This window comes from Coregonus clupeaformis, chromosome 7 (assembly GCF_020615455.1).
Source record: "Coregonus clupeaformis isolate EN_2021a chromosome 7, ASM2061545v1, whole genome shotgun sequence".
Classification (NCBI taxonomy): domain Eukaryota; kingdom Metazoa; phylum Chordata; class Actinopteri; order Salmoniformes; family Salmonidae; genus Coregonus; species Coregonus clupeaformis.
In genome coordinates, this window is record NC_059198.1 from 65,098,533 (window position 1) to 65,123,663 (window position 25,131).

General features: G+C 49.1%; 1 protein-coding gene across 7 annotated transcripts in view; it reads right to left on the bottom strand.

Annotated features, from left to right (window-relative positions):
• Nucleotides 1-25,131, bottom strand: part of LOC121569995 (syntaxin-binding protein 4-like) — a 234,059-nt gene that overhangs the window by 137,400 nt on the left and 71,528 nt on the right. The window contains exon 1 of one of the 7 annotated variants that reach the window (XM_041881414.2): nucleotides 11,827-12,055. The exons of the other annotated variants lie outside the window; for them this stretch is intronic. Within the exon in view, the coding sequence (XP_041737348.1) occupies nucleotides 11,827-11,873 (47 nt within the window). The 5' untranslated portion in view covers nucleotides 11,874-12,055. Of the gene's footprint in view, nucleotides 1-11,826; nucleotides 12,056-25,131 lie in introns of those variants that run through there. 7 annotated transcript variants of the gene reach the window in all.

Consider the following 25,131-nt stretch of genomic DNA (forward strand, 5'->3'; position numbering starts at 1 on the left):
ACTGGGACGGAGGTTCACCTTCCAGCAGGACAATGACTCTAAGCATACTGCTAAAGCAACACTTGAGTGGTTTAAGGGGAAATATTTAAATGTCTTGGAATGGCCTAGTCAAAGCCCAGACCTCAATCCAATTGAGAATCTGTGGTATGACTTAAAGATTGCTGTACACCAGCGGAACCCATCCAACTTGAAGGAGCTGGAGCAGTTTTGCCTTGAAGAATGGGCAACAATCCCATTTGCTAGATGTGCCAAGCTTATAGAGACATACCCCAAGAGACTTGCAGCTGTAATTGCTGCAAAAGGTGGCTCTACAAAGTATTGACTTTGGGGGAGTGAATAGTTATGCACACTCAGGTTTTCTGTTTTTTTTTGTATTTTTTCTTGTTTGTTTCACAATAAAACATATTTTGCATCTTCAAAGTGGTAGGCATGTTGTGTAAATCAAATGATACAAACCACCCAAAAATTTTAATTCCAAGTTGTAAGGCAACAAAATAGGAAAAATGCCAAGGGGAGTGAATACTTTCGCAAGCCACTGTACCTCAGCATTTGAATTATTTATTTTACAAAGTCATTACTGCTCATCTTTATCAAGGGTGTCAATAATTATGGACCTGACTGTATCTACAGTATATCATTCAAAAACTAGCAAAGAAAAAATGACAAAGTATTTAACCTATTTCCATTGAGTATATTCATACACAAACTATGAAGGATAGGCCCTGACACGTTCAAGTATTTCCCGTTGTGGTGTTATTGTGGTGTTATGTGGTGTTATTGTGGTGTTATTGTGGTATTATGTGGTGTTATTGTGGTGTTATGTGGTGTTATTGTGGTGTTACTGTGGTGTTATGTGGTGTTATTGTGGTGTTATGTGGTGTTATTGTGGTGTTATTGTGGTATTATGTGGTGTTATTGTGGTGTTATGTGGTGTTATTGTGGTGTTACTGTGGTGTTATGTGGTGTTACTGTGGTGTTATGTGGTGTTATTGTGGTGTTATGTGGTGTTATTGTGGTGTTTTGTGGTGTTATTGTGGTGTTATTGTGGTATTATGTGGTGTTATTGTGGTGTTATGTGGTGTTATTGTGGTGTTACTGTGGTGTTATTGTGGTGTTACTGTGGTGTTATGTGGTGTTATTGTGGTGTTATGTGGTGTTATTGTGGTGTTTTGTGGTGTTATTGTGGTGTTATGTGGTGTTATTGTGGTGTTATTGTGGTGTTATTGTATGTTTTGGTAGAGCTGGTATAGAGCTGCTGTGTGAACCATGGAGGTACTGGTAAGCAATGACAATCTGCACTGTCTGCACAATCTCTCGGGGTATGGGATCTAGCCCTCTAATTCAGCCCCCCGGGGCAGTGGGGAATATCAATATTTCAGCGTGAGCGGCTCCATGGACACATCACAGAGGACAAAAGACTCCTGTCACTAAGACAATAAGGGGTTGACGTAAGGACAAATTAACCAAGCAAGCGACTGTTATTAGAGGATTGAGAATTGAAGCTTTGGTGAAGGTTGATAGAAAGTGAATCTTTGGAAAGAAGGAAGCAATGTGGAGGAATTTTTTCTTTAGAAGAGCATTGAGAAGAAGAAAAAAGCTTTTGTGCTGATGTTGTTGAATTGTAGAATAATTCTGGAAGTATTCAAGCCTAATACTGGACCTTTACCTTTATGAAGATAAACCTCATCACAATTACCTGAGGAACTATAGGTCTACTGCAAGTTGTATTTGTCACGAGTTGCTAAGCCAGAACCCAGAAGCAGACCAGGACAAGGTAAGTTGAAACGAAGGTGAGTGTTTATTACAAATTCAAGAGTGATGCTGAATAATCCAGGGAACAGAGCGGGCGGCGTTGATTAGTTGTTGGGGGTGCAGTGGTTGATCCCATCCTGGGTCGGCAGCCGCCGACCACCAGGCAGAGGTTGGATGAAGGTTCCGGACGGGTGACTGCAGATGGAACAAAACGGGGGTAAGTAAGCAACCAACCAACAAGGTGCAAAAACAACAAAACTAACGCTAGGCTCTAAAACTGATACTCTGGTAAACCTACTGTTCATGGCTAACGATCCGGCAGGGACTGGATGTTAGGCCAGAGCCTAAGAAGGGTGATGATCAGGACCAGGTGTGCAGATTGCTGATGGGATGCAGGTGCGGAAATCAAGAGAGCTCCCCGGAGCGTTCCCGAACCCTCGGGAAACTGGAGATCACGAACAGAAAAACTAGTCACCAGACAGGACCCGACTCAGACTGCCGGGATCGTTACAGTACCCCCCCTCCGACGAACGCCACCGGGCGGACTCCCGGAGCGCCAGGATGGAGGCGGTAGAAGTCACTGATGAGGTCAGCATCTAGGACCTGTCGCCGCGGAATCCAACTCCTCTCTTCAGGACCATACCCCTCCCAGTCCACGAGATACTGGAAACCCCGGCCCCGCCGTCTGGAATCCATGATGCGACGCACCGTGTAGGCAGGACCACCTCCGATCATCCGAGGAGGAGGAGGAGGAGGCGGAGGAGGCAACAGAGGACTGAGGAAGACAGGCTTGAGGCAGGAGACATGAAAGGTGGGATGGACTCTGAGCGTCCTCGGTAGTTTGAGTCGAACTGCCACTGGATTGATCACCTTCTCCACCACAAACGGACCAATGAACTTCGGTAACAACTTCCTAGACTCAGTCCGTAACGGAAGATCCCGTGTGGCCAACCAAACCCTATCTCCGATGGTATAGGTGGGAGCGGGGATCCGGCGACGATTCGCCTGGAGCTGATACCGGTCCGAAACTCTAAGGAGTGCCTTTCTGGCCCGATGCCAGGTCCGGTGGCAACGACGAATATGGGCCTGAACAGAAGGCACTGAGAGCTCCCTCTCCTGAGAAGGGAACAGGGGAGGTTGGTAGCCATACAGGCACTGGAAGGGAGACATCCCAGTGGCAGATGTAGGGAGAGTATTGTGGGCATACTCAACCCAAGGCAACTGAGAGACCCAGGAGGTGGGGTTGGAAGAGACCAGACAGCGTAGCGTGGATTCCATCTTCTGGTTGGCTCTCTCCGCCTGACCATTGGATTGGGGGTGAAAACCAGATGTGAGACTGACTGTAGCTCCAATGGCCAAACAGAAGGACTTCCAGACAGCAGAGGTAAACTGAGGGCCACGGTCGGAAACGATATCACTGGGCAAACCGTGGACCCTGAAAACCTCCCTAACCAGGATCTCGGACGTCTCCGAGGCAGAGGGAAGCTTGGCAATTGGCACAAAGTGGGCGAACTTGCTGAATCTGTCCACGATAGTCAGAACGACCGTGTTCCCCTCAGAAGCGGGCAACCCAGTGACGAAGTCCAGGGCCAGATGCGACCATGGTCGCCGGGGAATAGGAAGGGGGTGAAGTAGTCCAGAGCTGGGCCGATTGGTACTCTTATTCTGTGCACACACTGGACAGGCAGCAACAAAACCCCGAGTATCCTCGGCCATGGCAGGCCACCAAAAACGTCTGCGAAGAAACGCCATTGTCCGAGCCACGCCAGGGTGACAAGCCATCTTGCTGGCGTGGGACCATTTGAGGACAGCAGGACGAACCGACTCAGGCACAAACAACCGACCGGGTGGACCGTTACCGGGACCGGGCTGAGTCCGAAGGGCCGCCAGCACCTCCTCCTCAATCTTCCACATAACTGCTCCCACGACGCAGTTCCGGGGGAGAATTGTCTCGGTCTTGGACCCACTCTCCTCCGTCTTGGAGAACATCCGGGACAAGGCGTCCGCCTTGCCGTTCTTAGATCCAGGTCGGAACGTCAGGGAAAACTTGAATCGTCCGAAAAACAACGCCCACCTGGCCTGACGGGGAGTTGAGACGTTTAGCCGATTGCACGTAAGCAAGATTCTTGTGGTCAGTCCAGACAATAAACGGTTGCTCCGCCCCCTCCAACCAGTGGCGCCACTCCTCCAAGGCAAGTTTCACCGCGAGAAGCTCCCGGTTACCCACATCGTAATTCCTCTCCGCAGGCGAAAGGCGACGAGAGTAGTAGGCGCAGGGATGGAGTTTACTGTCCGTGGAGCATCGCTGCGACAGGATGGCGCCAACTCCCACATCAGACGCGTCCACTTCAACGACGAACTGACGGGCCGTGTCCGGTTGAGAGAGAATCGGAGCGTTGGTGAATCGCCTCTTCAAATCCAGAAACGCTCGATCCGCCTCCGGATTCCACTTGAAGGTCCTGATACTGGAAGTCAAGGCAGTTAACGGAGCGGCCACACGGCTGTAATCCCGGATGAATCTGCGGTAGAAATTCGCAAACCCCAAAAATCTCTGGAGCTGCAATCTCGTACCGGGCTGGGCCCATTCCAGAACCGCTCTAACCTTCTCCTGGTCCATCCTAATCTCTCCCCTGGAGATGATGTACCCGAGAAAGGATGTCGTGTGGGCGTGAAACTCGCACTTCTCGGCCTTCACGAACAGGCGATTCTCCAACAATCGCTGCAGAACCTGCCGGACATGCTGGACGTGGTCGGAAGGTTCCTTCGAGAAGATCAGAATGTCATCCAGGTAAACAAACACAAAGAGACCGATCATATCTCTCAGGACGTCGTTCACCATACTCTGGAATACCGCTGGAGCATTGGTCAGTCCAAACGGCATCACCTGATACTCGAAGTGACCCATCGGTGTATTGAAACCCGTCAACCACTCGTCCCCCTCTCTGATCCGGACCATGTGATACGCATTGCGTAGGTCTAGCTTGGTGAACACCGTAGCACCCTGTAAGGAGTCGAAGGCAGAACTCATCAAGGGCAGGGGATACTTGTTCTTGACCGTGATGTCATTCAACCCCCGATAATCAATACACGGTCGAAGAGAGCCATCCCTCTTACCCACAAAGAAGAATCCTGCCCCCAGGGGGTGATGACGAGGGACGAACGAGACCAGCAGCTAGGGACTCCTTGATGTAGGTCTCCAAAGCCTCACGTTCAGGTCGGGAGATACTGTATAACCTTCCCTTGGGGTAGACAGCTCCAGGGAACAGGTTGATGGCACAATCAAATGGTCGGTGGGGAGGGAGTGACAGAGCCTTCTGCTTACTGAAAACTTCCCCCAAATCGTGATATGTCTCGGGAACCAGGGACAAATCTGGGGGTTTAGCCTCAATCACCTGACTGGGAACCGAATGGGGGCAGGCAGTCTTGAGACAGTTAGCATGACAATCAAGGCTCCAACTCGTTACCTTGCCCGTCACCCAATCGAACGTGGGATTGTGTTCCTTCAGCCAGGGGTATCCAAGGACCAGAGGAACATGGGAAGACGGCAGAATGAAGAATGAAATCATCTCAGAATGATTCCCCGACAACCGCATCTTAACCGGTTCAGTCCTCATCGTGATACGTGCCAGACTACTGCCGTTCAGAGTGGTCGCTTCAATGGCTTCCGGCAATTGCTCCTTGGAAAGCCCCAGCTGTTCCACCAACTCGGCATCAAGAAAGCTTCCATCGGCACCTGAATCGATAAAAGCGTTAATCGCTAAGCTCTGATTCCTGTTCACAAGGGTAGCCGGGAAACGGGGTCTGACAGAGGTACTGAGAGGTTGAAACTGGCTCGCTAAAAGTCCTCCCAACTTTAGCGAGCCGGGCAGTTTGACGACCGCCGGGAACAAGTGGAGATGTAATGTCCCGAGCTACCACAGTAGAGGCAGCAGTTGGTCTTACGTCTATGTTGACGCTCCTCCTTGGTTAACCCGTGCCGCCCCACTTGCATGGGTTCAGAATCGGGAGAGAGGACCTCTCCACTAATCCTTTGTGGTGGAGAATGATCGACGTGTTCTGGTCCACCACCCGACCCGACTGGGAACTGAGAAGCTGATCGATTGGACGGACCCCATTGCTTCTCCCTCCTTCGCTCTCGGACTCGATTATCCACCCGAATAGACAAGGCTACCAAGCTGTCCAGGTCACTAGGCTCCGGATAGGAGATCAACTCATCCTTGAGCTGCTCCGACAGACCCTGGTAAAAAGCCGCTTGCAGAGACTCCTCGTTCCACCCACTCTCCACAGCCAACGTCTTGAACTCGATCACGAAGTCGGCCACGCTGCGAGTTCCTTGGTGAAGCGAAAACAGGCGCCTAGCTGCGTCCCTCCCTCGGACGGAATGGTCGAAGAGCTTCCTCATCTCGGCCGTGAACCCCTGGTATGAAGCCATGCAGGGGTCTTGTCGTTCCCAAACGGCTGAAGCCCACTCCAGCGCTCGACCACGCAGCAACGCAATCACAAAGGCTATCCTAGCCTTGTCTGTGGCATAAGAGTAGGGCTGTAGATCGAACACTAATCCACACTGCATAAGGAAGGAACGGCATCTTCCCAGCTCCCCCTCATATCTATCCGGCGTCGGAACCTTGGGCTCACGGAAGGACACAGCTCCAGAAGCGGCAGGCGAGATGGGTGAAACCGGTAGTGGATCCTCCACCGGAAACTTGCGTTGGTTCTGGACCTCCGTCAGACCGGTAGAAAGGTTCGAACTGACAACGCGATCTCCTGTAGTACCGTGCTATGATGGCCCAACATCTTCTCCTGATGGGTAATGGCATGGCGAACAGAGTCCAGGTCCGCTGGGTTCATTACTGGCCGGATCGTTCTGTCACGAGTTGCTAAGCCAGAACCCAGAAGCAGACCAGGACAAGGTAAGTTGAAACGAAGGTGAGTGTTTATTACAAATTCAAGAGTGATGCTGAATAATCCAGGGAACAGAGCGGGCGGCGTTGATTAGTTGTTGGGGGTGCAGTGGTTGATCCCATCCTGGGTCGGCAGCCGCCGACCACCAGGCAGAGGTTGGATGAAGGTTCCGGACGGGTGACTGCAGATGGAACAAAACGGGGGTAAGTAAGCAACCAACCAACAAGGTGCAAAAACAACAAAACTAACGCTAGGCTCTAAAACTGATACTCTGGTAAACCTACTGTTCATGGCTAACGATCCGGCAGGGACTGGATGTTAGGCCAGAGCCTAAGAAGGGTGATGATCAGGACCAGGTGTGCAGATTGCTGATGGGATGCAGGTGCGGAAATCAAGAGAGCTCCCCGGAGCGTTCCCGAACCCTCGGGAAACTGGAGATCACGAACAGAAAAACTAGTCACCAGACAGGACCCGACTCAGACTGCCGGGATCGTTACAGTATTCACTATTCAGGTCCTAATACTGGACCTTTACCTTTATGAAGACAAACCTCATCACAATTACCTGAGGAACTATAGGTCTACTGCAGGTTTTGTTCACTATTCAGGCCCTAATACTGGACCTTTATGAAGATAAACCTCATCACAATTACCTGAGGAACTATGGGCCTGTTGCAGGTTGTATTCACTAGTCAGGCCCTAATACTGGACCTTTATGTAGATAAACCTCATCACAATTACCTGAGGAACTATAGGTCTACTGCAGGTTGTATTCACTATTCAGGCACTAATACTGGACCTTTACCTTTATGAAGACAAACCTCATCACAATTACCTGAGGAACTATAGGTCTACTGCAGGTTGTATTCACTATTCAGGCTCTAATATTGGACCTTTATGAAGATGAACCTCATCAAAATTACCTGAGGAAATATAGGCCTGTTGCAGGTTGTATTCACTATTCAGGCCCTAATATTGGACCTTTATGAAGACAAAGAGCACCACTTCAGCACCTGGAGGCTGGAGCGTTCAGTCTACTGTACTGTTCTAGAACCAAAGCATTGATTCTTAGAGCCTTGGATAAAGAAATGTGTGTTTAAATGTGGTCCTCTGTAGCTCAGCTGGTAGAGCACGGCGCTTGTAACGCCAAGGTAGTGGGTTCGATCCCCGGGACCACCCATACACAAAAAAAAATTATGCACGCATGACTGTAAGTCGCTTTGGATAAAAGCGTCTGCTAAATGGCATATTATTATTATAACAGAACATCAACCCACCACCACCTCCACCAAATGACAACCCAAGTCAATAGAGAAACAAAGCAGCCATCTTTGTCCACTGACTAGACATATCTGATTAACATCTTTGAGTGGAGGGGAGTGACACAAACACTGAGCCATGTGGCAGTAAGAATACAGCATAGATACAAAGATACAGTGTCTCAGTAAGAATACAGCATAGATACAAAGATACAAAGATACAAGACACTGAACCATGAGGCAGTACGCATACAGCATAGATACAAGACACTGAACCATGTGGCAGTAAACATACAGCATAGATACAAAGATACAAGACACTGAACCATGAGGCAGTACGCATACAGCATAGATACAAAGATACTAGACACTGAACCATGTAGCAGTAACCATGTGGCAGTAAGCATACAGCATAGATACAAAGATACGAAGATACTGGACACTGAACCATGTGGCAGTAAGCATACAGCATAGATACAAAGATACTAGACACTGAACCATGTGGTAGTAAGCATAAAGCATAGATACAAAGATACTAGATACTGATCCATCATTCTACTTCTATGGTACTCAGAGCAGGGGTGTAATCCCTGTGGTTCCCAAACATTATTGGTCTACTACAGGGCTCTCCAACCCTGTTCCTGGCGAGCTACCCTCCTGTAGGTATTAACTCCAACCCTGTTACTGGAGAGCTACCCTCCTGTAGGTATTAACTCCAACCCTGTTCCTGGCGAGCTACCCTCCTGTAGGTTTTAACTCCAACCCTGTTCCTGGAGAGCTACCCTCCTGTAGGTTTTAACTCCAACCCTGTTCCTGGAGAGCAACCCTCCTGTAGGTTTTAACTCCAACCCTGTTCCTGGAGAGCTACCCTCCTGTAGGTTTTAACTCCAACCCTGTTCCTGGAGAGCTACCCTCCTGTAGGTATTAACTCCAACCCTGTTCCTGGAGAGCTACCCTCCTGTAGGTTTTAACTCCAACCCTGTTCCTGGAGAGCTACCCTCCTGTAGGTATTAACTCCAACCCTGTTCCTGGAGAGCTACCCTCCTGTAGGTTTTAACTCCAACCCTGTTCCTGGAGAGCTACCCTCCTGTAGGTTTTAACTCCAACCCTGTTCCTGGAGAGCTACCCTCCTGTAGGTTTTAACTCCAACCCTGTTCCTGGAGAGCTACCCATCTGTAGGTTTTAACCTCAACCCTGTTCCTGGCCCAAATTGTTACACCCTTGACACCGTTGTGACCCAACTGATAAACCAAATACTGTCTGTAGCCACCAAATGACAACCCAAATCAACACAGAAACAAAGCAACTTTGTCTTTGTCCATTGACTAGAAATGTCTGATAATCATCTCAGAGAGGAGAGGAACACAGCCAGGAAGCTCTCTGATAATCATCTCAGAGAGGAGAGGAACACAGCCAGGAAGCTCTCTGATAATCATCTCAGAGAGGAGGGGAACACAGCCAGGAAGCTCTCTGATAATCATCTCAGAGAGGAGAGGAACACAGCCAGGAAGCTCTCTGATAATCATCTGAGAGAGGAGGGGAACACAGCCAGGAAGCTCTCTGATAATCATCTCAGAGAGGAGGGGAACACAGCCAGGAAGCTCTCTGATAATCATCTGAGAGAGGAGGGGAACACAGCCAGGAGGCAGTCTGATAATCATCTGAGAGAGGAGGGGAACACAGCCAGGAGGCAGTCTGATAATCATCTCAGAGAGGAGGGGAACACAGCCAGGAAGCAGTCTGATAATCATCTCAGAGAGGAGGGGAACACAGCCAGGAAGCAGTCTGATAATCATCTGAGAGAGGAGGGGAACACAGCCAGGAAGCAGTCTGATAATCATCTGAGAGAGGAGGGGAACACAGCCAGGAAGCAGTATGTCTGATAATCATCTGAGGAGAGGAACACAGCCAGGAGGCAGTCTGATAATCATCGGAGAGAGGAGGGGAACACAGCCAGGAGGCAGTCTGATAATCATCTGAGAGAGGAGGGGAACACAGCCAGGAAGCAGTCTGATAATCATCTGAGAGAGGAGGGGAACACAGCCAGGAAGCAGTATGTCTGATAATCATCTGAGGAGAGGAACACAGCCAGGAGGCAGTCTGATAATCATCGGAGAGAGGAGGGGAACACAGCCAGGAGGCAGTCTGATAATCATCTGAAAGAGGAGGGGAACACAGCCAGGAGGCAGTCTGATAATCATCTGAGAGAGGAGGGGAACACAGCCAGGAAGCAGTCTGATAATCATCTGAAAGAGGAGGGGAACACAGCCAGGAGGCAGTCTGATAATCATCTGAGAGAGGAGGGGAACACAGCCAGGAGGCAGTCTGATAATCATCTGAGAGAGGAGGGGAACACAGCCAGGAAGCAGTACACTTAGCATACAACAGAAGACATGGATAGATCCTCTACTTCTCTGAGGTCCACAGCAGGAGCATTATTCTTATGGTTGAATGGTTTTTCCCACCTGTTTTGGATATGCTGTATGTCACAACAAAAGTGATTTCATATTTCCTTGTGGAACTTTGACCCATACTAAAAAACCTAACAATATCGCTAGCCATTATCTTTAGGCAGAACAGATGGCTTCAGACTCAATCCAGTATCAACTACTGTAGCTGCGACCCATCATTACAGTGATTCCATATGCACCATTTAGGAAACCATTTATTTTATTATTTCTATATGTTCTATTCTCTCTGTGCAATCAGCTCATATTGGCACCAGGGCTGCAAAGTAAACACACTGAACAGCCTTGCCAAATTCCCCACTAATTCTCCTTTCAACATTTTCATTTGGAGATTTGGGGTAGTTAAGACTCAAATCCTGATTTCCTTTTTGGTTCTGTTTCAGGTCAGATTGGACAAACTGTTGTTACATAGCAAATGTGGGTTTTTTACCCAATAGATTACTAGAAGTTTATACATAGAGTGTGCAAATCTCTTTATTTGTTTTTATAGCTTACAGTTTATTCTCCGTTGGTCAGCACCTCTACACTAAGCGATGTTCTCTGGGTGGACGCCAGCTCATGCTTTTTTATTAGACATAGCAAATGTCTAACAGCGGGTCAAAATAATACAATAATACTGGGTTTTGGCATTAACTTACTAAATACATCCATAATAGGCTACAATGTAGTCTAATAATAACTCAATACATGCTATGGTGTTACAACAAGCTGGCGGAGATTGGTGGTGTGTATTTATGTGGTTGAGGCTGTATTTTCACAACAACTAACCCTATTCCATCTCCCTGCATCATTGCCCACATGGGACAGATGTAGAAGGGTGCATGGCTGCCTGGATGAGCTGTGTAGTCTACAATCAAGGTAGCATGTAGTTTATTCTATCCTCGTTATGAAAATACACTAAAGATAGGCTACACACTGGGTAAAATTCACTAGTGTTACATTTCTTCTTTATCAACCACAATTTAGCCTACACAGCACAACTCCAAACAGAATTGGAATTGATCAAAACTGCAAAATGTGTATTTTTCTAATACGTTCGTTTTGACTACATGATATATTGTGTTCACAACAAAAGGGATACATTCCACAGTGAATTGCAGTATCAAAACAGAATGTGTTATCTATCGGTAATCTGAGGTGGAGATTACAATCCTTTGAACATGTCCACATACTCACTGCTTTAGAGCTCGTGAATAACGGACAGCAGTTTTGAGAGGCACGATTCAAAGGCGCGCGTTAAAATGAGTTTCCCAACAAATAGATAGCCTAAACCAGACGAAACAAATTACAATCTGGTCATAAACTGTTTCAATAATAGCCTAGTATTCCCATATCAAAAAAACGTGGGCAGGCGTTCAAGAAAGTAAAAGAAGCTTTGTAAAGCACATCATCATTCTTTCACAAACACCTGCTCGATTCCCTCTTCCACTCTTCACATCCATTTACCTGCTAATGATGACGGCTCCTTTGTACATGACAGAAAACGTTGGCATTTTGACTTCAATATTTCAGTCGACGGTCGGTCGGTCGGTGCTCTATTCTATTTCATCCCCCCTTCCCGAGTCCACCAAAGCCCGCTCTCTCAGCGGCTCAGCGCGCATGGGGTCTTCCTTTGCGCGAGCCACATGATCATCTGCCTGCAGCCCTCTAAATCCGCGCGCAGTTACCGGATCGTCGTTCCAACGTTCTAAAACATCAACAACAGATTTAAACATCTCTCTTTATGGCTCTCTCTTCTCTTACGGAATGAAACGGGAGACACCAAAACCAAAAAGCAATCAAGTTTATTTTTTAATAGGCTATTCAGAAATGATTATTACATATTTTATCGTCGGTTGGTCAGTCTGGAAGTTTGTTTAAAGGATGTGAAGGCATGTATGGACAGCTGTAGCATAGGTGTTAGGAGAAAAGCTTCTGTAGGGACCTTCCGTTGCTTTTACAGTAACAGAGACCCTCTGTCTGAGGACCGATAGGGTTGGATAAGGACTAAGGACGGGACCACTAGACAACCTGCCACATTTATCTTTATATGGCTCTTATTTTTGCATTAAGTGCAATGTTAGTAAATGCAAGATAGGTAGCAGAATATTTAACAAGGTCATGACTTAGCCTACATTATTGTCACGGTTTCGGCCGAGGCTGCCTCTCTTCCTTGTTCGGGCAGGCTTCGGCGTTCGTTGTCTCCGGAATACTAGCTGCCACCGTTGTATGTTTCATGTTCGTTTGCTTTTGTCTGATTGTTTTCACACCTGTTATCATTTAGTGTCATTAGTGTCCTATTTAGTTCTCGTTGTGTTGGTCAGGTGTTGTGTGTTATTGTTTCGTGTACTGTCGTGTTTGCTGGTCGTTTGACTATTTCGCTCGGTTGAGCTTTATACTCCACTGCGCTGGAGCGTATTACGCACCTGTTTTCGTGCGCCTTTATTTTGGTCGCCTACGTGCGTCGTTCCGCCTTCAGGCGAGTTTTCCTGTTTGCCTTATTGGTATTTTCGACTAAAGTCTTTTGGATTATTGACTTCGGTGTCCTGCGCTTGATTCCACCACTACACCCACCTACAGCACGCGTGACAGAATAACACACCTTAAAATGGAATCAGCAGGAGCCGCAGCAGCCCAGACGACGCTGGAGGACCAGGTTCGGGAACAACGGGACCAGATCCTGCAGATGGGGACCGCACTGCAGGAGGTGATCACCACCATTCGAGGCTGGGGAACGCCTCCACCGCCACCCTCCCTGCCAGCACCATCGGCCAGTCCGCCCATTCCAGCACCGGAACCCCGAGGAGTCCGACTCTCGCTCCCGAGGTCCTACGATGGAACCGCGGCCGGGTGTCAGGGATTCCTTCTCCAGGTGGAGCTGTACCTGGCCACCGTGCACCCGGCGCCCTCGGGACATGAGAGCGTGTCCGCCCTGATCTCCTGCCTTTCCGGGAAGGCATTGGAATGGGCCAACGCGGAGTGGAGGAGGATCGACGCGGACACCATCACGTACGACGAGTTCTCCCGCCGCTTCAGGGCGGTGTTTGACCATCCCCGGAGGGGAAAGCGGCGGGGAGCGTCTGGTCTTCCTCCGGCAGGGGAGGAGGAGTGCGCAAGAGTTCGCCCTCGAATTCCGTGACTCTAGCGGCAGATGCAGGGTGGAATGATCGGGCTCTCGTCGATCACTACAGGTGTGGTCTACGAGAGGGACGTCCGTCGGGGAGCTGGCTTGTAGGGACACCAGCCTCTCGTTCGACCAGTTGGTCGACATGTCCATCAGGCTGGATAACCTACTAGCTACCCGCGGACGTTCCGAGGGGGGTCCGTCCATTCCACCCTCCAGCGCCTCCGAGCCGTGTCCCATGGAGCTCGGGGGTGCTGGCGCTAGAGAGAGGAGGGGTCGGCTTACTAGGGGGTCCATCCCCTGCACCAACTGTGGTCGGGGAGGACACACCGCGGCTAGGTGCTGGGGATGGCCTCCTAGGGGAGAGGACGACAGGTCCCGCACTGGGGATTCCTTCCAGGTGAGTAGGCGCCCCACTCACCCAGAGCTCTCTATTGCACATTTCTGTTTGCCTGTGAGTTTTCCACAGGTAGCACCTCATTCCCAGCATAAGGCGCTGGTAGATTCAGGCGCGGCTGGGAATTTTATTGATAAGAAATTTTGTTTAGCTTTAGGGATTCCCCTTCTTCCTGTTGATGTCCCTTTCCCCGTTCATGCCCTAGATAGCCGTCCGTTGGGTGCGGGCTTGATCAGGGAGGTCACTGCGCCACTTAGGATGTGTGCGCAGGGGGGTCATCAGGAGATGATTCAGCTATTTCTGATTGACTCTCCTGCGTATCCGGTGGTGCTGGGCATGCCCTGGTTGAGTACCCATAACCCATCTATTTCGTGGCAGGAGAGGGCTCTGATGGAGTGGTCTGCCCAGTGTGTGGGTAGATGTTTAGGCGTTTCCGTAGGGGCTACCTCGGTGGAGAGTCCAAACCAGGTGCCCGCATTGCACGTTCCCCCTGAGTATGGGGATTTGGCTATTGCGTTTAGTAAGTCGAGGGCAACGCAGTTGCCGCCCCATAGGCAGGGAGATTGTGCGATAGACCTCCAGGCAGGAGCTGCGCTCCCACGGAGCCATGTGTATCCTCTGTCTCAGGAGGAGAAGAAAGCTATGGAGACTTACATAGACAAATCTCTGAGACAAGGATACATACGGCCTTCCACTTCCCCTGCGTCCTCGAGTTCCTTTTTTGTGAAGAAGAAGGATGGTGGTTTGCGCCCATGCATCGATTACCGTGGTCTCAATCAGATCACGGTGAAGTACAGTTATCCACTCCCGCTGATTGCGACCATGACTGAGTCCTTGCATGGGGCGCGTTTCTTCACTAAATTAGATCTCAGGAGCGCGTACAATTTGGTGCGCATCAGGGAGGGCGATGAATGGAAGACAGCCTTTAGTACCACCTCGGGCCATTACGAGTATCTTGTCATGCCATACGGGTTGATGAACGCTCCGTCAGTTTTCCAATCATTCGTGGATGAGATCTTCAGGGACATGCAGGGGCAGGGGGTCGTGGTGTACATAGATGACATTCTCGTGTACTCGCCGACCCGTGTCGAGCATGTGGCCCTGGTGCGCAGAGTGTTGCGGAGGCTGGTGGAGCACGACCTGTATGTTAAGGCAGAGAAGTGTCTGTTTTTCCAGGAGTCGGTCTCCTTTTTGGGGTATCAGTTGTCTGCGTCAGGGGTGAAGATGGAGGTAGACCGGGTGTCAGCCGTGCGTAATTGGCAAACACCAACCACTGTGAAGGAGGTGCAGCAGTTTTTGGGGTTTGCGAATTACTACCGGAGGTTTATCCAGGGTTTTGGACAGGTGGCAGCTCCCATCACGTCTCTCTTGAAGGGGGGCCCGGTGCGTCTGCAGTGGTCTGCCGAGGCGGACAGGGCATTTGGGAGGCTGAAGGACCTGTTTACCTCGGCTCCAGTGCTGGCGCATCCGGATCCCTCTTTACCATTTCAGGTAGAGGTGGACGCGTCTGAGGCCGGTATAGGAGCCGTGCTTTCACAACGATCAGGCGCGCCACCTAAACTCCGCCCCTGTGCTTTTTATTCCAAGAAGCTCAGTCCGGGCGGAGCGAAACTATGACGTAGGGGACAGGGAGCTGTTAGCCGTGGTACAGGCCCTAAAGGTGTGGAGGCACTGGCTTGAGGGGGCTCAACACCCTTTCCTCATTTTGACGGACCACCGTAACCTGGAGTACATCCGGGCAGCGAGGAGGCTAAACCCTCGGCAGGCTAGATGGAATATGTTTTTGACCCGGTTTACGTTTAAGATCACGTACATCCCTGGGTCCCAGAACGGTAAGGCAGATGCGCTGTCTCGGCGGTATGACACGGAGGAGAGGTCCGTGGAGCCCACTCCCATACTGCCGGAGTCGTGTCTGGTGGCACCGGTAGTGTGGGAGGTCGATGCTGAGCTCGAGCGGGCGTTACGCACCGACCCTAGTCCACCACAGTGCCCGGAGGGTCGGAAGTACGTTCCGCTCGAGGTTCGGGATCGATTGATCTATTGGGCTCACACGTCACCCTCCTCTGGACATCCGGGTATCGGCCGGACAGTGCACTGTCTTAGTGCCAAGTACTGGTGGCCCACGTTGGCAAGGGATGTGAGGGTTTATGTTTCCTCCTGCTCGGTGTGCGCCCAGTGTAAGGCGCCTAGACATCTGCCTAGGGGTAAGTTACTACCCCTGCCCGTGCCACAACGACCATGGTCCTTACTGACCTTCCTCCTTCACAGGGGAATACCACTATACTGGTCGTTGTGGACCGGTTTTCTAAGGCCTGTCGTTTGCTCCCCATGCCGGGCCTTCCTACCGCCCTGCAAACTGCCGAAGCCCTATTCACCCATGTGTTCCGGCACTACGGGGTACCCGAGGATATTGTGTCTGATCGAGGTCCCCAATTTACCTCCAGAGTCTGGAGGGCCTTTATGGAGCGGTTGGGGGTCTCGGTGAGCCTCACCTCGGGTTACCACCCGGAGAGTAATGGGCAGGTGGAACGTGTAAACCAGGATGTGGGCAGGTTTCTTAGAACATACTGCCAGGACCGGCCGGAGGAGTGGGCAAGGTACGTTCCCTGGGCCGAAATGGCCCAGAATTCCCTACGCCATTCCTCCACTAACCTAACCCCTTTCCAATGTGTGTTAGGTTACCAGCCGGTTCTGGCACCCTGGCAGCAGAGCCAGATCGAGGCTCCTGCGGTGGATGAGTGGGCGAGGCGCTCGGAGGAGACATGGAACGCTGCACACGTCCACCTGCAGCGGGCCCTCCGACGTCATAAGGCGAGCGCCGATCTCCACCGCAGTGAGGGACCGGTGTACGCACCTGGTGATCGAGTCTGGCTCTCTACCAGGAACCTGCCCCTCCGCCTGCCCTGTCGGAAACTGGGTCGGCGGTTTGTAGGGCCATTTAAAGTCCTGGGAAGGTTGAACGAGGTGTGTTATAAATTACAGCTACCTGTTGAATATAAAAGTATTAACCCCTCGTTCCATGTGTCCCTTCTCAGGCCGGTGGTAGCTGGCCCACTCCAAGAAAGTGAGATCAGGGAGACTCCTCCGCCCCCATTGGACATCGAGGGGGCACCGGCGTACTCCGTGAGGTCCATCTTGGATTCGAGACGTCGGATGGGGGTCTCCAGTATCTAGTGGAGTGGGAGGGGTACGGTACGGAGGAGCGGTGCTGGGTGCCGAGGAGAGACATTTTGGACCCGTCTCTCCTGACGGAATTCCATCGTGGGCACCCGACGCACCCTGCTCCGCGTCCTCCGGGTCGTCCCCGAGGCCGGAGTCGGCGCACGTCTGGAGCCGCGCGTCAAGGGGGGGGTACTGTCACGGTTTCGGCCGAGGCTGCCTCTCTTCCTTGTTCGGGCAGGCTTCGGCGTTCGTTGTCTCCGGAATACTAGCTGCCACCGTTGTATGTTTCATGTTCGTTTGCTTTTGTCTGATTGTTTTCACACCTGTTATCATTTAGTGTTATTAGTGTCCTATTTAGTTCTCGTTGTGTTGGTCAGGTGTTGTGTGTTATTGTTTCGTGTACTGTCGTGTTTGCTGGTCGTTTGACTATTTCGCTCGGTTGAGCTTTATACTCCACTGCGCTGGAGCGTATTACGCACCTGTTTTCGTGCGCCTTTATTTTGGTCGCCTACGTGCGTCGTTCCGCCTTCGGGCGAGTTTTCCTGTTTGCCTTATTGGTATTTTCGACTAAAGTCTTTTGGATTATTGACTTCGGTGTCCTGCGCTTGATTCCACCACTACACCCACCTACAGCACGCGTGACAATTATACCCTACCCAAACCACTCAACTTCATGTGCAAACTGACACTATAGCCTACATATAATAGATGCTAGTTGAAATCTGACTGCAAAGCTGTAGCCTGAATTGTAAATCTGTAAATAAGGAAACGTTTGCTGTCTGTCCAATTGTGAGCCTTTTGTTACATAGAGATGCATAAACACATTTACATTTTAGTCATTTAGCAGAGGCTCTTATCCAGAGCGATTTTACCAAGTCTTTGGTGATACAGGACAGTAAAAAAAAATTCATACTGGCCCCCCGTGGGAATCGAACCCACAACCATGGCGTTGCAAGCGCCATGCTCTACCAACTGAGCTACACGGGGCCTACATGTCTCTGTTCCAGACAACTCTACGTTTTGGTTTGTTGTTTGGAAATACATAAAATTTGGCTGATGGGGATCTGACTTTTTCTCCAACAAAAGTCCTAATCTCTTGAGACATTAGTTCCATTGATATTACTTATAAACTAGAGTAGTGATGTGATCCTGGGTCCGTCTGTGTTTGTGTGTGTGTGTGTGCCTGTTCAGTGTACACGTGTCTGTCTGTCCGTCCATCCGTATGTCTGTCTGTCTGTCTGCACACATGAACATGTTTGTGTGTCTCTATGTGTTATCCTGTTCTGATAATCCTGCCCTGAGAGCACTTCCTGTCTCTCTCACTGTGATCCAGTCTGTCTGGACTATTAATGAGGTAATAACAGGATTATAATTTGTACACAGCTCTATGCTGTGTCCACAATACAATACAACACAACTTAACTTAACTCAATGCAACATAACGCAACACAATACAACTCAACGCAACACAACACAACACTATACAATACAACACAACACAATACAACACAACACTTTACAACATAACTCAAGGCAACACAATACAACACAATACAACACAACACTATACAATACAACACAATACAACACAATACAATTCAACACAATACAACACTATACAACACAACTCAAGGCAACACAATAGAACACAATACAACACAACACTATACAATACAACACAACACAACACAATACAACACTATACAACACAACTCAAGGCAACACAATATAACACAACACAACACAACTCAACTCAATGCAACATAACGCAACACAATACAACACAACACAATACAATACAACACTATACAACACAACTCAAGGCAACACAATACAACACAACACAACACAACTCAACTCAATGCAACATAACGCAACACAATACAACTCAACGCAACACAACACAATACAACACAACTCAAGGCAACACAACACAACACAACTCAACTCAATGCAACATAACGCAACACAATACAACTCAACGCAACACAACACAATACAACACAACTCAAGGCAACACAATACAATACAATACAATACAACACTATACAACACAACACAATAAAACACAACACAACACAACTTAAATTACTCAACAAACTAAAAAAGTGAATAAAGTTTGGAAAAGTGTAAGGGAGATTGGAATAGAGAGAGAGAAAGAAATGAGGGAGAGAAAAAGAAAGAAGAGAGAGAGAGAGAGAGAGAGAGAGACAGAGAGAGCGAGAGAGAGAGAGAGAGAGAGAGGGTGAATGAGAGAGGTACTATTAAACGGTCCTCTAGCCTAACTCTCTGAGAAAGGACAGTAAAGTCTTTGGCGATACAGGACAGTAAAGTATTTGGTGGGAAAGGACAGTAAAGTCTTTGGTGGGAAATGACAGTAAAGTATTTGGTGGGAAAGGACAGTAAAGTCTTTGGTGATACAGGACAGTACATTCTTTGGTGTGAAAGGACAGTAGTCTGGTGGGAAAGGACAGTAAAGTCTGGTGGGAAAGGACAGTAAAGTATTTGGTGATACAGGACAGTAAAGTATTTGGTGGGAAAGGACAGTAAAGTATTTGGTGGGAAAGGACAGTCAAGTATTTGGTGATACAGGACAGTAAGGTATTTGGTGATACAGGACAGTAAAGTCTTTGGTGGGAAAGGACAGTAAAGTCTTTGGTGGGAAAGGACAGTCAAGTATTTGGTGATACAGGACAGTAAAGTATTTGGTGGGAAAGGACAGTAGTCTGGTGGGAAAGGACAGTAAAGTCTGGTGGGAAAGGACAGTAGTCTGGTGGGAAAGGACAGTAAAGTATTTGGTGATACAGGACAGTAAAGTATTTGGTGGGAAAGGACAGTAAAGTATTTGGTGATACAGGACAGTAAAGTCTTTGGTGGGAAAGGACAGTAGTCTGGTGGGAAAGAACAGTAAAGTATGGTGGGAAAGGACAGTAGTCTGGTGGGAAAGGACAGTAAAGTATTTGGTGATACAGGACAGTAAAGTCTGGTGATACAGGACAGTAAAGTCTGGTGATACAGGACAGTAAAGTCTTTGGTGATACAGGACAGTAATGTCTGGTGATACAGGACAGTAAAGTATGGTGATACAAGACAGTAAAGTCTTTGGTGATACAGGACAGTAAAGTATGGTGATACAGGACAGTAAAGTCTGGTGATACAGGACAGTAAAGTCTTTGGTGATACAGGACAGTAATGTCTGGTGATACAGGACAGTAAAGTCTGGTGATACAGGACAGTAAAGTCTGGTGATACAGGACAGTAAAGTCTTTGGTGATACAGGACAGTAAAGTCTTTGGTGATACAGGACAGTAAAGTATGGTGATACAGGACAGTAACGTCTGGTGATACAGGACAGTAAAGTCTTTGGTGATACAGGACAGTAATGTCTGGTGATACAGGACAGTAAAGTCTGGTGATACAGGACAGTAAAGTCTTTGGTGATACAGGACAGTAAAGTCTTTGGTGATACAGGACAGTAAAGTCTGGTGATACAGGACAGTAAAGTCTGGTGATACAGGACAGTAAATCTGGTGATACAGGACAGTAAAGTCTGGTGATACAATATAGTAAAGTCTGGTGATACAGGACAGTAAAGTCTGGTGATACAGGACAGTAAAGTCTGGTGATACAGGACAGTAAAGTATTTGGTGATACAGGACAGTAAAGTATGGTGATACAGGACAGTAAAGTCTGGTGATACAGGACAGTAAAGTCTTTGGTGATGCAGGACAGTAATGTCTGGTGATACAGGACAGTAAAGTATGGATGTATGTATGTTGTGGTCGGGAGAGGTTGTGTTTTCTCTAGCAGGAGGTAAGCTTGGCTTCTTATATGGTGTTGAGTAAAGCTTAAACCATGTATTTAGATTGTAGGTAGGTATTGTAGTTAGGTATTGTAGGTAGTTTACTTAGGTAGTTATTGTAGGTTATTGTAGGTAATTATTGTAGGTAAGTATTGTATTCGGCGGAGCCCGGCGAAGCACGAGGCTAGCTAACCCACTACCTGGACCAACAAAGCTAGCTAGCTAGCGGGTAGCTACTGGTAACTTTTAGCAACTGTGGATAGTTGTTTCCAATGTTATTTCACGCTTAAGAGTACCTGTAATTGAGCCAGCTAGCTACCTACCATTCAGCTGTTTTTCTAACCTCATTATCCGAGGCATTAACGTTAGGTAGTTGGTGGCTACTGTACTTAATTACAGCTACTGATTGCAGTCTGCCACCCAGACAGCTGGCGTCGGGTAAGTTTGGCTTTATACATAGCTTGGGCTTTGTCGAGTAAGGCTTAAACTATGTATTTAGATTGTAGTTAGGTATTATAGGTAGGCATCGTGGGCTGTATATTATTAGGTATTATAGGTAGGCATCGTGGGCTGTTGTGGGTAGTTATTGTAGGTTAGCATTGTATTCGGCGGTGCCGGGTGTAGCACGAAGCTAGCTAGCTAGCTAACTCACCTCCTGGACTAGCTGGCGAGTAGCTATTAGCAACGGTAGCAACTAAATACAATATCCTTTTAGCCAGCTACATTTGTTCGCAGCGCCGCCGTTATTCAAACAAAGTCAACATTGCAGCCATTGCTAGCTAGCCAACACGACCAGCTAGCTGTACTGTAGCAGCTAAATACAATATATTTGTGCTAGCTAGCCAACGTTTAATTATTGCTGCGTTATGAAAGGAACTAGACACGGACACAAATTATCTGTTTAGTGTGTTAACACACTATTGGTAGTTTGTTGTAACCAAGTATTGGTGCTAAACTGTGTGTTATTGGATGCTAGCATGCTAGTTAGCTATAGCGTCATAGTTAGCTAGCTGAATAAAGTAAGTTGAGTCTATTCCTTGAAACATTGAACCGCTGTAGTTCACAACAATTCTAATTTCTAAAGTGGAAGTTGGGAGAGTTTTATTCGGGTGGTTCAGTGAAACAATTATAGTTTCTGAGGTGAAGTTGGGAGAGTTACATTTGGGAGTTTTGTTTTTTACTCTCTCCTTTCCCAGATGTTTAGTTCATTTCATTCCGATCTCCTCTGCATTATTGTAGCCATTTGCTACAGCCTGTCAACTATGCCTCTGCCTATCCCTGTTCTCTCCTCTCCGCACAGGCTACACAAACGCCTCACACCGCGTGGCTGCTGCCTCTCTAACCTGGTGGTCCCTGCACGCACCCCACACCTGGAGTTCAAGGTCTCAGGCAGCCTCTGGAACTGCCGTTCTGCTGCCAACAAGGCTGACTTCATCCCAGCCTATGCTACCCTCCAGTCCCTCGACTTCCTGGCGCTGACGGAAACATGGATTACCACTGAAAACACTGCTACTCCTACTGCTCTCTCCTCGTCTGACCATGTGTTCTCGCATACCCCGAGAGCATCTGGTCAGAGGGGTGGTGGCACAGGAATCCTCATCTCTCCCAAGTGGACATTCTCAATTTTTCCCCTAACCCATCTGTCTATCTCCTCATTTGAATTCCATGCTGTCACAGTCACTAGCCCATTTAAGCTTAATATCCTTGTCATCTATCGCCCTACAGGTTCCCTTGGAGAGTTCATCAATGAGCTTGACGCCTTGATAAGTTCCTTTCCTGAGGATGGCTCACCCCTCACAGTTTTGGGGGATTTCAACCTCCCTACGTCTACATTTGACTCATTTCTCTCTGCCTCCTTCTTTCCACTCCTCTCCTCTTTTGACCTCACCCTCTCACCGTCCCCCTACTCACAAGGCAGGCAATACGCTTGACCTCATCTTTACAAGATGCTGCTCTTCTACTAATCTCACTGCAACTCCCCTCCATGTCTCCGACCACTACTTTGTATCCTTTTTTCTCTCGCTCTCCTCCAACACTACTCACTCTGCCCCCTACACAGATGGTAATGCGCCGCCGCAACCTTCGCTCTCTCTCTCCCACTACTCTCTCCTCTTCCATCCTATCATCTCTTCCCTCTGCTCAATCCTTCTCCCTCCAATCTCCTGATTCTGCCTCCTCAACCCTCCTCTCCTCCCCTTTCTGCATCCTTTGACTCTCTGTGTCCCCTATCCTCCCGGCCGGCTCGGTCCTCCCCCTCCAGCTCCGTGGCTTGATGACTCATTGCGAGCTCACAGAACAGAGCTCCGGGCAGCGGAGCGGAAATGGAAGAAAACTAAACTCCCCTGCCGACCTGGCATCTTTTCACTCCCTCCTCTCTACATTTTCTTCATCTGTTTCTGCTGCTAAGGCCACTTTCTACCACTCTAAATTCCAAGCATCTGCCTCTAACCCTAGGAAGCTCTTTGCCACATTCTCCTCCCTGCTGAATCCCCCCCCCCTCCTCTCTCTGTGGATGACTTAGTCAACCACTTTGAAAAGAAGGTTGACGACATCCGATCCTCGTTTGTTAAGTCTAATGACACTGCTGGTCCTGCTCACACTGCCCTACCCTATGCTTTGACTTCTTTCTCCCCTCTCTCTCCAGATAAAATCTTGCGACTTGTGACTGCAGGCCGCCCAACAACCTGCCCGCTTGACCCCATCCCCTCCTCTCTTCTCCAGACCATCTCCGGTGACCTTCTCCCCTACCTCACCTCGCTGATCAACTCATCCTTGACCGCTGGCTATGTCCCTTCCGTCTTCAAGAGAGCGAGAGTTGCACCCCTTCTCAAAAAACCAACACTCGATCCCACTGATGTCAACAACTACAGACCAGTATCCCTTCTTTCTTTTCTTTCCAAAACTATTGAGCGTGCCGTCTTTAGCCAACTCTCTTGCTATCTCTCTCAGAATGACCTTCTTGATCCAAACCAGTCAGGTTTCAGGACTGGTCATTCAACTGAGACTGCTCTTCTCTGTGTCACGGAGGCTCTCCGCACTGCTAAAGCTAACTCTCTCTCCTCTGCTCTTGTCCTTCTAGACCTGTCTGCTGCCTTTGATACTGTGAACCATCAGATCCTCCTCTCCACCCTCTCCGAGGTGGGCATCTCCGGCGCGGCTCACTCCTGGATCGCGTCCTACCTGACCGGTCGCTCCTACCAAGTGGCGTGGCGAGAAGCTGTCTCCGCACCACGTGCTCTCACCACTGGTGTCCCCCAGGGCTCAGTTCTAGGCCCTCTCCTATTCTCCCTATACACCAAGTCACTTGGCTCTGTCATATCCTCACATGGCCTCTCCTATCATTGCTACGCTGACGATACACAACTAATCTTCTCCTTTCCCCCTTCTGATAACCAGGTGGCGAATCGCATCTCTGCATGTCTGGCAGACATATCAGTATGGATGACGGATCACCACCTCAAGCTGAACCTTGGCAAGACGGAGCTGCTCTTCCTCCCAGGGAAGGGACTGCCCGTTCCATGATCTCGCCATCACGGTTGACAACTCCGTTGTGTCCTCCTCCCAGAGTGCGAAGAGCCTTGGCGTGACCCTGGACAACACCCTGTCGTTCTCCGCTAACATCAAGGCGGTGACCCGATCCTGCAGGTTCATGCTCTACAACATTCGGAGAGTACGACCCTGCCTTACACAGGAAGCGGCACAGGTCCTAATCCAGGCACTTGTCATCTCCCGTCTGGATTACTGCAACTCGCTGTTGGCTGGGCTCCCTGCCTGTGCCATTAAACCCCCTACAACTCATCCAGAATGCCGCAGCCCGTCTGGTGTTCAACCTTCCCAAGTTCTCTCACGTCACCCCGCTCCTCCGCACACTCCACTGGCTTCCAGTTGAAGCTCGCATCTGTTACAAGACCATGGTGCTTGCCTATGGAGCTGTGAGGGGATCGGCACCTCTGTACCTTCAGGCTCTGATCAGTCCCTACATCCAAACGAGGGTATTGCGTTCATCCACCTCTGGCCTGCTGGCTCCTTCCTCTGCGGAAGCATAGTTCCCGCTCAGCCCAGTCAAAACTGTTCGCTGCTCTGGCACCCCAATGGTGGAACAAGCTCCCTCACGACGCCAGGACAGCGGAGTCACTCACCACCTTCCGGAGACATTTGAAACCCCACCTCTTTAAGGAATACCTGGGATAGGATAAAGTAATCCTTCTACCCCCCCTAAAAAAAATTAATAAAATAAAATATATATATTGGAAAGTGGTTATCCCACTGGCTATAGGGTGAATGCAC